This window comes from Magnolia sinica, chromosome 13 (assembly GCF_029962835.1).
Source record: "Magnolia sinica isolate HGM2019 chromosome 13, MsV1, whole genome shotgun sequence".
Lineage (NCBI taxonomy): Eukaryota > Viridiplantae > Streptophyta > Magnoliopsida > Magnoliales > Magnoliaceae > Magnolia > Magnolia sinica.
This window is the reverse complement of record NC_080585.1, coordinates 82,583,653-82,599,082: the sequence shown is the minus strand read 5'-3', so window position 1 is coordinate 82,599,082 and position 15,430 is coordinate 82,583,653. Positions and strand designations below refer to the sequence as shown.

The 15,430-nt window shown below is 41.9% G+C and overlaps 1 protein-coding gene across 2 annotated transcripts in view; it reads right to left on the bottom strand.

Annotated features, from left to right (window-relative positions):
• LOC131223924 (E3 ubiquitin-protein ligase listerin) overlaps positions 1–15,430 on the bottom strand; it is a 172,841-nt gene that overhangs the window by 131,135 nt on the left and 26,276 nt on the right. For both annotated transcript variants that reach the window (XM_058219514.1, XM_058219513.1), the window contains one exon: positions 10,066–10,143. In XM_058219514.1, the coding sequence (XP_058075497.1) occupies positions 10,066–10,143 (78 nt within the window). The remainder of the gene's footprint in view (positions 1–10,065; positions 10,144–15,430) is intronic.

Here is a 15,430-nt window from a genome sequence, read left to right as displayed (position 1 = left end):
CATAATTGGATTAGTGGACGCCACAAGACGAAGTAGTCGTACAAGGACATTCGGCTTATCAGAGGCAATGGCCTTCGCAGTTGCAAGGTGGAAGCATGTTGATGATGGCCCAGATCGTCAGTTGGATCTGCCTCGATTCCTCGCTTGCTGTCGATGAATCCCAGAAGCGTCGCCTGATATGAGAATCAAAAGGCACGCTTCTGAGGGTTTAGGGGAAGGTTGTATTATAGTAGGCGCACGCTCTGCGATCTTCTCGAGATATCGTGGACAAGGCCATGCACGTAGAAAAAGACCAACAGCACCTGGACAAGGCATGTGCCCCGACCAAAGACTCAGTGGGCAAAGTTAGACCAGCTCCTCCTGCACAACCAATGTTAGGTAAGAAGGTAAAGTTCGCACTCCAATCAGCTCTCACCTCAGGTCAATGCAAGCCCTGCGAGTTTTGTGGAAAATCGGGTCATAGGATTAGGAATTGCTACAGAAGGATGCGAGCTGAAGGTGTTTGCTCACCTCAGTTCAAGAACCGACCCCGAGAGAGCCAAATCCAAAGTGGCAGAAGGTATGATTTTTCGTAACCCTTCACCAGTTTTGATATATGTTAATGATGCTTGTATGAATTACAAAGAAAGAGTGCGTTAATGAGATCGTATTATGGTAATGTTATTGGATGGGACACAAGTGATTTAACCTTGATGGCAAAAATTATTTGAAATGGGGTAGACTATAATAACCCAAGTTGTTTAAGTTTAACACAAGCACCCACCACACACAAACTTAGCATGGTAAACATATCTCATTTAAGTTGGGTCAGCCTATTTCTAGGGGTTCCATACTAGGGCTGAAAGTCGAGCGGGTTGGGTCGGGTTGGTGCTCAACCCTAGCCCAACCCAAGGTTCCTATACCTCAACCCTAACCCAACCCAACCCAACCTCAAGTTGGGAATTCTCAACCCAAGCCCAACCCAAGAGGATTCGGTCGAGTTGGCCGGGTTAGTCGGTTAGATATATTCTAATATTTTCATTATTACATTAGTCTATTATATTTTCAATACAAGTCTTATTTTTTATACCTATAATTTTATTAATTATATATGTAGTTATTTATCGTAAAGAATATTTTTTTCTGAACACACAAGCTAAAATAAAGGATAACTACTCCTTTAAAAGTCATATTGGGTATCAAGCAATCTATTTGGGAGAGAGAAATCCGGTCTATCTTGTTAGCTTGAGTCATCGGAAATGGTGTGGACCAATGAAACCTGACGGCATTGAAATTTCCTGTGCCTTCAACACAGACGATCCGCACTCAATTATAATTAATTTATAAGGAACTTATATATTGATCGGGTTCGGGTTGGGTCGGGCAACCCAAGCCCAACCCAAGTTTTATCAGGTTGGCGTTTGTATGGCCCAAGCTCGAGACCAAACCTGATACATCCTGCCCAAGCCCAACCCAATGTCGAGTCGGTCGCGGGACGGTCGGGTTGAACCCGCCCAACTTTCAGCCCTATTCCATACCTTAGGACTCTATGTTCATAACGACGCCATGCTTGCTTTTGGTACTCCGGAGAAACAAATAATGGAAACTTAGGCACCCTGAATTAGAATGTCCTCGTTTCTTTACATAACAGAAACGCTTGAAATTTTCAGGGACGAAATTTCTTTTAAGGGAGGTAGATTGAAACACCACGAACTTTCCAACACTCAAGCATTCGAAGTCCTCGAGTGTTACCTAGAAATTTGTTGAATAATCACGCAGTTGCACGTGCCTACACACGTTTTAAACCCAAAACCTAATTAAACTTCACACACAAACAAATCAATTGCACCAAATTAATCAAGGGACATGGATCATCGAATCCACTGCCCATCAGTTCCTAGCATCTGGTCAGATGAAATCTTCGCCAGATCGGACCCAATTTGAACCTTTAACCTTAAATTAACTGATAAATCACATCAACCAACCATTGGGACCCTAAAGTGGTGAAAAAGATTCATTATAACACTTTTTAGGGCTCTATCAGTTCGACCAGCGAACCTGTTAGTTCGACCGACTGTGAAAAACAAAAACACAGATGAATTTGTGCTCTATCGGTCCGATCGACAAACCACAGCAGGTTGTGCACCCGTGAATCACCGAACCGGAATTTTAGGGTTATAAATCCCTCTTTCTCTCTTCGTCCAAAACCCTCCAAAAACCACAGAGAGTGGGTTATCGGTTGTTCCGGACTTCTTGCTGATTATTGCATGCATGTATCCCCTCAGTCCGGTGTTATGCATGTCGAATTTGCAGGATTCTAGCGGTCCCTAGGAGCAGCCTAGCCACATGCGAGAGCTGTGGGCATGTTTAGCTTCGTGAGAGTGGATTTGCAGTTGATAGATCCTCCAAGTAGACAAAAACTCGAGGCTTGCCTCCAGAAGTTCCGTTAATTGAGTTGCCATCGAGCCGTAAATCGTTGATTTTAGCTTCTAAATCCCTTTCAATTAGGTCGCTTGGATCGACCCTCAATCAAGACTAGCTCAGGTGGAATTTGGCTTGCATGTGAGTCAAATTGGGTCTAGTTAGGTAAGATATCATGAGTCATAGACTTTGAGCCTAATTAGCGGCTAACCTAGGTTGTTAATTACAAGATTTGTTGATTGATGTTGTTAGTTTGATTTTCCCCAAATTCCACTCCCAAAACCCCTCTAAATCTAACCCTAGGCTTAGGTCTCAAACCTTGAGATCCCTAATTAGGAATCTAATGTTGATTTTAACCACATTATTCTTGTAATTTAGGTTAGGACATCTCAGCAACTCTAGATCGAAATCCTATTCAAACAAGGTGATGATCTACCCTTCAAGCTTTCCCCGATTTTCTAGTTCGGTATTAGTTTTTGCATATGATTTGTATTGTTGCTTTGAAATTGTGAAAATAGTATATAGTTATTGAAATCTATGTTTGCATGCGTATCCCTTATATAATTCTCTCATACATGAATTCTAACATGATATCTTATAGATTATATGTGATGGACTGATAATATGCTCAGAATTATAGAAATAGTGTGATTGGACTGTAACTATGAATTTGCAGAAAACATGAATCATTTATGCGGTCGTACCACCACTCTTATAAATCATTTTGTGGTTTTGATTGCCACTTTTACGAATTAACTATGTGGCTTTGTTTGCCATTTCAATGAATTTGACGGAAACACACCTTGGATTAGTGGCCTTGCCTATGAGAATTATTTGAACCTACTTGATGAATTCCATCTTTAATGTATTTGTGCCCTTAAGGTTTTTCAGGATGAACCCTTTATTTGAGTCCTTTAATTGGACTTTTCTATCTAAGTGGCTTTTCTCGAGTTGAACCATTTTGTGTGTCCATAAATTAGACAAATGAAGGCTTGGCTAATCACGCATACATGTCATATAGATTTTTGGATTGTTTGTCACTCGAGATTCTGGATAATACCGATGATCGTCTCTAGTGAGTTTCCGGGTTATGCCGATGACCGTCTCTTGTAATTTGTTGTTGTCTGTCACGCGAGATTCCAGGTAATATCGATGATCGTAACTTGTGAAATTCCGGGTTACGTCAACGATCGTCTCTTGTGATTTCGAGTTCGTTGTTGTCATATCACCTGAGATTCTGGGTAACACTGATGACCATCTCTCATGAGATTTTGGGTTACACCGACGACCTTCTCTTGTGATTCATCATCTGTCACCTGAGATTTCGAGTAATACCGATGACCACCTCTTGTGAGATTTCATGTTACATCGGACGACCATCTCTTGTGATTTTGGGTCCTTGTGTCTTTTGCATTCATAGATCCATGCAATAATCTAGGTTTAATTGTGGACTGAGAACCGTAATATGTTGTGTAACATTTGTGATGTGTGGATTTAATATTGCATCTCTTTGAGTTATATACTGATAGACTATACTTGTTATTATGATGGCTTGGTAAATCTTTGGGGGTGTTCCCCACTACGATAGCCATTAACGCTATCAAAATATATTCGTTATTGTAGGTATAGATGAGAGTGTGCAGTAGTAGCGTGGGGAATCTTGCTTGGACTAGTGGATCGCATATCTCCTGTTCATATTTTGCTAGACTTTGGATATTTGGTTTGTATAAGCCCTTGGGCATATATCTTTGGATTACTGGTGTTGACATTTGAAACATTTGTTCAATGCACGGTTATCTTTACTTATCTTTTGATATCGGTTGTATGAATGAATGCTACTCTGATTTTGTGCAAATGATAATCAACCTATGAGGGAATGTTGGGAAATTCACTGATGCGTGATTTTTCTCCTAAGTGTGACACTCATGTTTCCGCTGCGAGAATATTATACTTGAGCAATGAAAATCGGGGCGTTACAAGAGTTAGTATTAGAGCTTTCGCTCATTGTTTGGATAACACCATCGAATTCTGGATATGACTCTCCGTACTTGGATACCGGATTTTGGGGCGTTACATATATATCATTTGCTGAAGCAAAATATGGTGCAATGGCTCAAGCAACCTATGATAATTTGGGTCAAAGCCATTCTTCGAGATATGGGATATGCAGTGATTCTCTTCCATTCCTCTTCACTGTGATAAATCAAGCAACTATACATACAATGCAAACATCTTCAAAAAACCTTCTTTGTCTATCCATTGAAAAGATACAATTCACAAGCTTGGCACGTATGACATACATGCACTAGCTTGAGGGGGAGTGTTAGAGTGTACAATACTTGCATACACATGCGGAGCGATATATCATTATAATTTGGTACACTTCTTTGTGACACATGAGAAGTACCTTATCGATGTATGTCTAAATAAATTTTATTTGATTAGATTTGATTGTATTCTCATTTAAGTCATTATTATCTCCTGTAATCTAAGTAAATTATAAATAAGGTTACTTGAGGAGGAGGAGGAATACACAACTCCTCTCATTAACCTCTTCTTCTCGCTGCTCCTGTTTAATTGGCATCCATATATAGACGTAGGTATAATCATAATTGGATAGTCTCCCTAATGGCAAAGTTCACAAATGAGGCCAAGGGAGAAAAGGTTTGCTACAAATTATCTCTTTGGGGAGTTTGAATGGGGACGGGAGCAGATTGAGCGAGATTTTTACATCGAGGGGAGGAGCTCAACTCAAAGTGTAGAGAGAAGATGAGCATCTAGCTATCCATGCGTTTGATCATGGGGGCAGAGGGGACAGGTGACAAGGGGGAACGACACAGATTGAAGCATATGCAAGGGAACATGTAGGGGGCCAATCGACTTAAGGAAGGTCGGGCTTCCACCTGCCACTAGAAAAAGTTTGGTGCTTCGCCTGAGCAACAACGTGATAATACTCTGTCTCATCTCCTCCAGGATCAAGCAGAGTGACACCTCCACCTACCGTTAAGGCCCAGACAGTCAAGATCGACCCTCCAGATACACCTCGATTTTAAGGGAAGCCATCCCCATAGAGACAAGGACACTAGAAAGGGTGGAGAAGAGCCTCTCCTTCCTTACAAGGAGGCGAGATGCCCAGAGCCCACACACACTTTCCATAGCAAAATCGAAAGATAAAACCTCTCTAATGCAAGAACCAAGAGCCATTAGGAATTCCTAGCTCCACGAATCTAAGGGAATGCCCTAGAACTAAAACAAGGAACATTTGATTGAAAATGGATCTTTTCACCCATCTGCATAAAGAGGACATTGGGCCGTCATTGAACAGTGCTCCAGTCATTAGGATGCGATTGATGTTCTCATTTGGCTTGAGGTCAAGGAGCAGCTCGCCCTCTCCAAGATGCTTGAGGGTGAGTCGCCTTCTCTGAGGTTACAACAAGTTTCTAACCAAACTTTAATCTCAGCAAGGGAGGCTCCTTTCCTAGACATAATAGCTAGACTCCATTGGAATGTAGTAACAGCTTCATCACCAGGTGGTTAACCATGATCTCAAGACCATATGCAGAGCTTACTTTCTAGACCCGAAGACCATCTAACTTCCTGGCCACATTTTGGATATCAGTATCCATTGGTATAGGGGTAACAGTAAAGGCTCCAACCACAGCACCTCTGAACAAACGACCAAAGATCTCAAGAGGATTGACTGCCTTGCAGATTGAAAGTCTATAACCTCTGACCTTCCCGCCTAAGCCTTTACTAACGAAGTCCTGACCATATTGAGCGATTTGGATGGATAGCGATTGCATGAACAACCACCTTAGCACTCTCCATGTGAAAGGCAAAGACACAACTAGAGGGAGATTCGTTCTTCTTCTAGATAACCACCTCTACCTTCCTAAAGACTTTGGTGAATTGGTATTCGTTCTAGTCTTCTGGGAAGTTGGTGACGAAGAGAGTAGGGTAGTCTCGAAAGAAGATATGGTAGGGGGTTATTCCTCTGGTATAGACATTTCCAATGGTAGGCTCAAGATCCAAACTAGCCACCATAGGCTTCTTTCCACAAATGATGACTTCAAGGTGACCTCTCCTGGTGGGGAAGCCATAACCGAAGCTTTTTCTTTAACCGGAGGGGGCACTACCTTTTGGAGAGGCTCTCTACATAGGAACTCTAGTAAGAGGAGCTCTCACCACGCACACAAAGAGAATCATTTTTGAAATAAGGCCCTTCTCTCGACTCCTCGAATCTCCCTTTTCCTTTATCCTTCAGCACTGAAGTCATAGATCGAGATCATCTCGCTCCTAATCTTCCTCTTAGTCGAGAGCTGTTAGACCTCTTCCTCTAGAGAGATTCTCCTAGCCATCGAGCTGGAATGAGGTCTCTCCCTCAGAGGAAGGAATAATAGCAATGGTACATATCTCCTATCCCTATCCTCATGATGACATTGTACACCATGCTGATCAAGATCATTGATCTAGATGATAAAGACTCATGCTATCTGAAGAGGATTATCAACCCTAACAGTGGTGGAGATGATGATGGTGGCAATGATCAAAGGACATATGGTACATCAACCGGCCTCATCTTGGCTATCAGATGTCCATCCAGGGTGCAACCATATCAATATCCATATTCTTAGTAGTCACCTTACCCATTGTCTAGAGAAGACGTGCAACTATTTATCTATCTATCCACCCTAGTGTTGTCAGTAAGGAAATGGTCAACCGCACTACCACAACCTTGTTGATGACCATATTCAACCCACTTGAACCTCCACATGGTATTGACAAGTGTGCAATGAGTACTTGGTAGTTAAGTAATTATATTGCCATAACCTGCATTTTTTAACCTTTGCACTACACAATAGCTAGATATCCGGAATCATGATATTGATAAAGTACTACCTACCTAGTTGAAAATTTTAATGATGATTGATGAACTACACCTTAGGGCCTGTTTGGGAGCGTGGATTTGGAACCACTTGGATTTGGAACCCCCTGGATTTGGAATCCTCTCATTGTGCTTGGCACCCGGAATTTAGAATCCCCTCTAATTCAAAAGCAGCTATGCATAGTATATTTACAGGGGTTTGAATTTAATTACTAAATTAACTTTAATACCTCTAATTATTGTATGTATGTAATGTTTGACACAATGATTGTAACAAGCCTGTTGAAATATATACTTTGCCTGAAAATAATGAAATTCCAAGTCTCGGATGGGCCACAAGCACAAGATTACATCCGAGTGACTAACCAACGATTTTTAACTGTTGATTTACATGGCTAACATTTGGACGGTGCAAATCATCATATTAAAGTAATTATAGTGAAGCAATTGATAATCTAATTATTTTGGGATATCATCAATGGGCCATGTGCCCAATAGATTAATAGTCTAGTGACACACATGTTACACATGCAACTCTTGGAAGGATTTTAGACGTAATCCAAGCTTTCAGCATGGATTTGAAACCCCCAGTTACTTTATGGTGTCAAACATACCAGGGGATTTGAAATCCTCCCAACCCCCCTCGAAAAAAAATAAAAATCCATGGTGCCAAACGACCCCTTGGTCTATAAACACTTTACAATATGATCTATAGCATATAACTATATCTTTATACATGAACTAATGAAGATGATTGGTGATATACCGTATCTCATACCAATTTTTAAAATCATCAAAAGTTTACAAGTCAAACACTCAACATCTTAAATAAAAATGAAAACAACTCATCTTTCAACTCTTTAGCCCAACAAACAGCATTCTTACCAAAGAGTGGTCCCATACACTATTGAAAACGTCCAAAACACAAAAATAAGACATGCATATTGGTGTTTTACATTTTTCCCCACATTTTGTATTTTCTAAAATTTTTGAGGAAAAATTGAGCCTGATATAAAAGCCGTATCAGCCCATATTTTGGCTCAGTGGGGAACAATACACCCACAGAAACTGTTATTTAAAACCTTGGCTTCGGGTGCAAGAGTGGGGAAGCATCTGTTTCTAAATGTTTAGAGAGTATACAAAGCTAGGATGCAGGAAAGGGAGCAGAGTCCAAAGCATGATTCAAAGCGGGAACTCACCTAGTTATAGAACTACCAGGCATTGTGAAGGGTGGGGCATTAAACATGGGCCATATCTAACAGACCGTATGAATTAATTGATTGCATTGTCCATGCGTGTGAATGCTAACTTCAGGCTTTGTACTTACTGTCATAGATTCATTAGTATAGCTATTTATTCAATTTGCTACTCAGTAATAGTAATCTACAGTTCCATAATAACACTAACCAATAAATCATATCGCATGGTGAAAAACTAACACACCCTCTTGCCTTCCACATTCTACAGTATCTACAAAATATTTTTCAATGACCGAGTCCTTCCAAAGTTTCTACATTTTTCCTTTCTATTTTAAATATTTTTGAACATATTTTTAGAGGCTTACACATCAATACAGTTGGGACTCACGAAAACACACAGAGCAGAATCATGAAAAGTAATCGCAATCGCACAAACAAACCCAACAAGAAGGCAATCCGAATTTTATGTGGAAAAACCCTTTCAGGAAAAGACGACGGCACAAAGCGACGAGTAATGCACTATGAAAGCAATATTACAAGACATAGTAAATTTTACCGATTCAAACAACCCTCGAATCTCCTTTGAAACCCTAGCTATGCCCTTGAACCTTTAGAACAACTTAGAAAGCCTTAATCCCAATTACACCCGATATATATACTACCAACTGGAATAGGAAACAAACCACGCACTGACGCAAAACTCCGTGCACCTTCGATGGGTCCTTCGAAGGCTTCAACAGACATTGAAGATCCTTCAATGCCATCGAGTAGAAACCTCCAAAACTATCCAACAATCAACTTGAATTTTTCCAGATTTTCTTGATGGGATCAAGTGGTCTGTCGATGACATCGACAAACCCTATTATAGACAGATTTAAGACATTAGACAACAAATACACCTTGAAGCTCATGCCTAGCCTCATAGGGCTCGACACCTCAACCCCTCAACACTGCTTCATGCCTCTCATAACACCAAAAAAAAAAAATCAGGAATCAACTTCAGTAAGGCTAAGACAACAGCCTTCTAGCTTCTCCAAAATCAACTAAATAATAGTATTAACAGCATTAAGACTGTTATTTTGAACATCCTTTATTAAAATAATGGACAGTATCAACAATTACAAAAAGAATTCATAAGTGCAATAAAAACAAAAACAAAAACAAAAACATTAAAAAAAAAAAAACATTTTTTTAATGGTTATATAGTTATTAACAGCATTGTAGAATGCTACATCAGTTAGGCTAAGACAAGAGCCTTCCAGCTTCTCTGAAATCAACTAAATAATATTATCATAGTATTAACAGCATTAAGCTTCTTATTTTGAACATCCTTCATTAAAATAAGGGGCAGTATCAACCATTATAAAAGAATTCATGAGTGAAAAAAAAAAAATCATTATTTTAATGGTTATGCATTGTAGAATGGTATAAACCATATTATGCAACTGTTTTCTGTCCAAAAAGAGTTGATGAAACAAAAATACTAATTTTACATTTTTTTAAAAAAAGAAGTGGATGTGATGGTTAATATTAAGTTCCTAAACATTTTGACATTTAGAAGGAATAAGAAATGAAACATACCCATTGTGGAACAATCTGCACAACTTCTTCGCCAGATCTTTGCTTGAAGAGTGTACATAGAGATGTCAAAGCTTTAAGCTGTGCAAGAAACCATAATCAATGAGTTTTCATCTGATAACAACAGATCAAAAGAAAACGAAATAAATAAATAAACAATGAAGATTTTGTTTTATACAAATCACATACAGTATTGTTAGACATAATAGAAGAAATAAATCATTATCATCATAGTCATCTACACCTTCCTAACTAATTGGGGTCGACTACATGAATCTTGCTCCGCTCTATCAAGGAGTCAAGGGCCATAACTTTAGCTAGACCATAAGTCATCAAGACTTTTCTTACTCCCTGCACGCATGCCTTTTTGGGTCTTCCCCTTACCCCTTAAGAGCTGTCAACTTGTACCCACTCACACCTAACTGTTGCAGTTCTTGGTCTCCGTGGCACATGACCAAACCGATTGCTTTCTCTCATCTTATTACCTATTGGTGCTACTCCCAAGTTGCCTCAAAGGCATTCTGTCTAATTCTATCCTCGTCTTGCCACTCATCCACCTAAACAATCTCATTTCAGCTCCATATGAACATGTTGTTCCTTAACTGCCCATCGTTTTATTCCATAAAGCATGGCTAGTCTTATAGCTATCCTATAAAATTTCCCTTCCAGTTTGATTGGGACACGACGATCACATAAAACACAAAAGGCACATCTCCATTTCTTACACAGTGCCTAGTTCTATGGGAAACATCCTTCTCAATCTCTCCACTCCCATAAATTATCGACCCAAGACATCGAAAGTGGTCATCTTAGAAAGCTACTTGATCAAAAATCTTACCTACTTCCTCGTTTCTACTCTTATTGTTACTAAATTGCACTCCATATACTCTATTTTAGTCTGACTAATTTTAAATCATTTAGATTCTAAAGAACTTCTACATAAATCTAGCTTTGGGTTTATTCTCTCCCCCATCTTGTTAATCAAGACCATGTCATCTGCAAACAACATACATAATGGGATATCTTCCTGCAAATTCCTGGTTATTTCGTCCATAAGCAGTGTAAAAAGGTGAGGGCTCAATATCAATAACTGGTGCAAGCCTAAAGTAATTGATAACTCACTTGTCGCTCCACTAGTAGCCCGGACATTTGTTACCGCTCCCTCATACATTTCATTAATCATGTCAATATATCCTCTTGAAACTCCTTTGTTTCCCAACACCCACCAAATTAACTCTCTAAGGACTCTATTGTATGTTTTCTCTAAATTAATAGACACCATGTGGAGATCCTTCCGTTCCTTATATTTCTCCATCAATTGTCTAGGTAGGAAGATAGCTTTAGCGGTAGAACTCCCCATGATGGGGACATCAGAGGACCTACTCGGATGTACCAGAGACGAAGACGACCACCGACATTAGCGCAGCTTTCTTTGTGGATGGGAGACAAGTTCCAGATGGGGCCCGCCGGGCCATTTTGAAGACCCCACATGCATTACACATGCATCAAGAAGACCCCACCTTGGGATGATGCATGTGGGCTGCTTAGGAGATCATTTTTTGTCATAAGATTTCTGTTTCGTGTCCATCCGACCGTTGGATCTTGTCAATCAGGCCATCAGGCCACTAGAACTTTTAGATCAAGGCCCCTTGGACTCCGATCTTGTTTCTTGATGTTTTTTGTTATTTTTAGGATTTATTTGATGGTTGAGAGAGATTGATAATAAATGTTTTAGTTTTATTAATATAGACAATGGGCCACTTCACTTAAGTGAGTGGCATAGTTGTAATTATGTTAAATTTTTAATTCCGAATTTTTAATAATAAAAGCACATGGGGGATGGAGTTCCAACCTTATTGGATTTTGTGATATTTAAATTAAAAATAAAAATAAAAATAAAAAGCTCTTTCTTTCTTCTCCCATCTTCATGCGATTTTAAGATAATTCCATGCAATTTGGAAGGAAGATTGGTGCGAGGCTAATCTTCATCAACGGAGGTGCGAGGTCTCCATCTCTATCCCCACACCATCTTCTTTTTTCTCCCCCATCCAGGTATTTTCTTCAAGTTCCTCATTCTCCCCATCCCAGATCTTCGTCTTCCCCTAAACCCAACTTGCCCATACCCATCCACAATCCAAACCCTAACCAATCTACACCCATCTTCTCATGCCACACGTGTGACCGTATGGCCACACGTGTGACCGTATGGCCACACGTGTGAATCCCACCTACCTCTTTTGGTTTCCCACCATCATTATATCAAAACCCCTTTCTTCCATCCCTGAAACTCTAACCCTAAACCTAAAATTCCTAACTTTCCTAGATTTTCCCCAATTTCGAAGAAAACCCTAATTCCAAAATTCTTAATTCCCATTAACCCTAATACTTCAAATTTCAGATTTTCCTCATCCTAACCGTAATCATCAAACCTAAAAATTTATCCCTTGAGTGTGGAACGTGCCTGTTGATGCGGTTTTCCGATGGAAATTTCTTAAACCCCTGGGTGCCTACACATAAAACAAACGAGGAAGACCCTGGCTTATGCAGAGGACCCTCCGATGCCAAAGTCAGGAATTTGGGTCTTTGTAGAAATGATCTCAAAGGAAAAGAGTCATCAGTCTATAAGAGTTTTTGGGTTCTATTTTTGTGTGTACCTTACCTTTCACCGTTTAGAGGCTTCCCTATTTATAATAGAGGCAAGATCACATAGTCGGAAGATCTTATTTGTTAAAGGGAAGAAGATCACACCATTGGAGATCCTTTCTGTTTAGGACTCCTCATATCTGGGAGATAATCCCGAGATCTCCGACATTCGAGATCTTTGGGATTCCAACCCTATCCCCTAAGATCTCAGGAGTGATCTCCGAGTCGTTTGCTTTGGATAGGATCGGACGTCAGTCGAAAGCCAATAGACCCGCCCGACCCATAGATAACGTCGGACAGTAGAGTCAGACAACGCCTTGGAGACGGACAATACCGAGATATCAGTAGGTCGGTATCGTTTCGATGATAATACCAACCAAGCAAGCTTGTGATGTCCTTGTGATCATCGACTCTAGTAGTTCTTAGCTTCCTTTGCAAGGCCTGACAACCCTATTAAGCTATTCTTCGGGGAAGCTCGCCGAATGTCATACCGACCTATGGTCGTGCCGACCTATCCTATGGTCGGCTCTGCTCTGACAGCAGTTACCCCATGAGTAGCTCGGCTCATGGGTTTGTGGTTTGTGTTGGTTGCTAGTTCGACCTGCCTTCATGAGCCAACCCGTTTTTCCCACAACAGTAAGCCCCCCCTACTTTCGAGTTGGTTGCACAGACTCGGAAAGTAGGTCGGACTGTTCCGTCATAAATGCCGAGTATGGCGACCAACACGGGAGTCGAGGCGTGTCAGTAATCATGTACGGCATAGTCGAGGCGGCGTGTCGTGGCTCAAGGCCAATGAGTTGCCAGGCCATCTTTTTGGTGCCTGACCAGTGAGAGAGCGACGCGTGGTCATTTCTCGGTGACAGGGTCGAGTGACGAGCGGGGTCACGCCATGTGTCGAGACAAGATAGTTGAGGGGGCGTCATACAGGGCCTGCATTAATGGGAGCGTTTAAACGCTGCAACGTGGCTCCCTTATATAAGTGAAGCCCTAACCCTTTCGAGTCCGTTTGCATTTCTTCCCTTTGCGTCTTCCCCTTCGTCGCCGCTTGCAGGGACGATTTCCGGCGATCTGCATTGTGAAATCACCGGTGGTGACAGGGCGACGATCTCCCTTCTGTGAGCCCTGTTTTTCGACTCACCCCCTCCCTTTTCTCTTTTCTTCTTCGTTACCGACTCCCGGCATTTGTTGGACTAACTGCCATGTCAAACTTACTAAGCTCGTGGGAGGGGACCTCCGTTGGCGACAGTGGAGAGAGTAGCCTTCGCCCGATGTCGAACTCACCATCGCCGTTGGTGATGATGAGCGACGCCGATTTCCAAGCGTCGCAATCGTCGCGAGTGTTGGAAACATCCCCGGCAGAGCATCCAGTTAGGGCAGAGCGCGATCTGCCTATTGAGGGGGAATTAGACGAATCCCCTAGGGAGGATGAGGAGTAGGAGAAGGGTCCCGTGAGGTCATCCCTCAAGGAGGCTGACCTAGCTTGGATTAGACTGGGGTACCATATACCCGAGTCGGTCGTCCTCCGAATCCCCTCACCAAACGAGCTCCCCACTCATCCTCCAAAGGGAGCAGTTGCCATTTTTCAAGTCGCCCTTCAGTGTGGCCTGAGGCTCCCTCTGCAAAACATGGTAAGACGGGTACTTGCTCGTCTAGAGTTGGCTCCAGGACAGCAGATCCCCAATGCTTGGAGGGCGTTGATCGGCTATTCCGTCCTTTGATCTAACCTCAAGCAACCCAACCTTAAAGTCGACAAATTCCTCCATATGTAACAAGTGAAGCCCAACCAATTTCATAAGGGCTGGTACTACCTCTACACTTAGAGAGGGACCAAAGGGGGTATGGTCACAGATGTCCCGACCTCCAATAAAAAATGGAAGGACAAGTGATTCTGGGCTTCTAGCGGTTGGGAAGTATCGGGCTTAACTTTGCGTCGTGGCTTGGTTCCCACCACATTCACTGCTCCAGGTCGGCTTTCCTTGGACTTAGTTCTTTTTTTGTTGCTCTTCAATTGGTCGGTCGCCAGTGTTTTAAATAGTCTGTGCATGCCTTTTTTTTAAGCGGATATTCCCAAACACCCGTCCCTCCTCAGAGACGAATCTCTTACTCGGATCCAAGGAGCAAGGTCACTAGGAGAGGAAAACCAATCTTGGAGAAGACTTCTTCAATCGGAGCTTCTACTTAAGTTAGGTCTTAATACCGAACTCATGGGTAAGAGCTTTGGCTGACCTTTAGCATAGAAAATTTTCTGAATTTGCATCTAAATCCTCTTCCGTTCTACTTATGTAGAGATGCCTGAAGCTCGTCCTTTGTTAAAGCCCGTCTCAAAGCGCAAGACACCTCTTCCTGAGGAGACTATGCCGACGAAGAAGACGAAGACGACCTCCAAGAGCAAGTGGAGAGTCGATCCTTCGTCTCCTACCTTCGTCTCCTACTGTCGTAGAGATTGAGGATGAGGCAACTGCTGCTGAGCCTGCCCCTGTTGCTGCTGAAGGGTCGGTCGAGGCGACCACTCGCGAAGAGGTCCGTCCCGCCGAGGTCCAGGGAGCTGCTGAGCCTTCTGCCGAGGCTCGGCCCGTAGAGGCCACTGAGACCAGCGGGCCTCCTACTGGGCCTTCTAAGGTTCAGGAGGAGAGATAGTGTCCTTCCAAGATGACGCACAGAGTCATATAGGAGCTCATGCCTTGGGTAGAACGGCACATCCCCACTGTTGAATTCCTCGGCATGT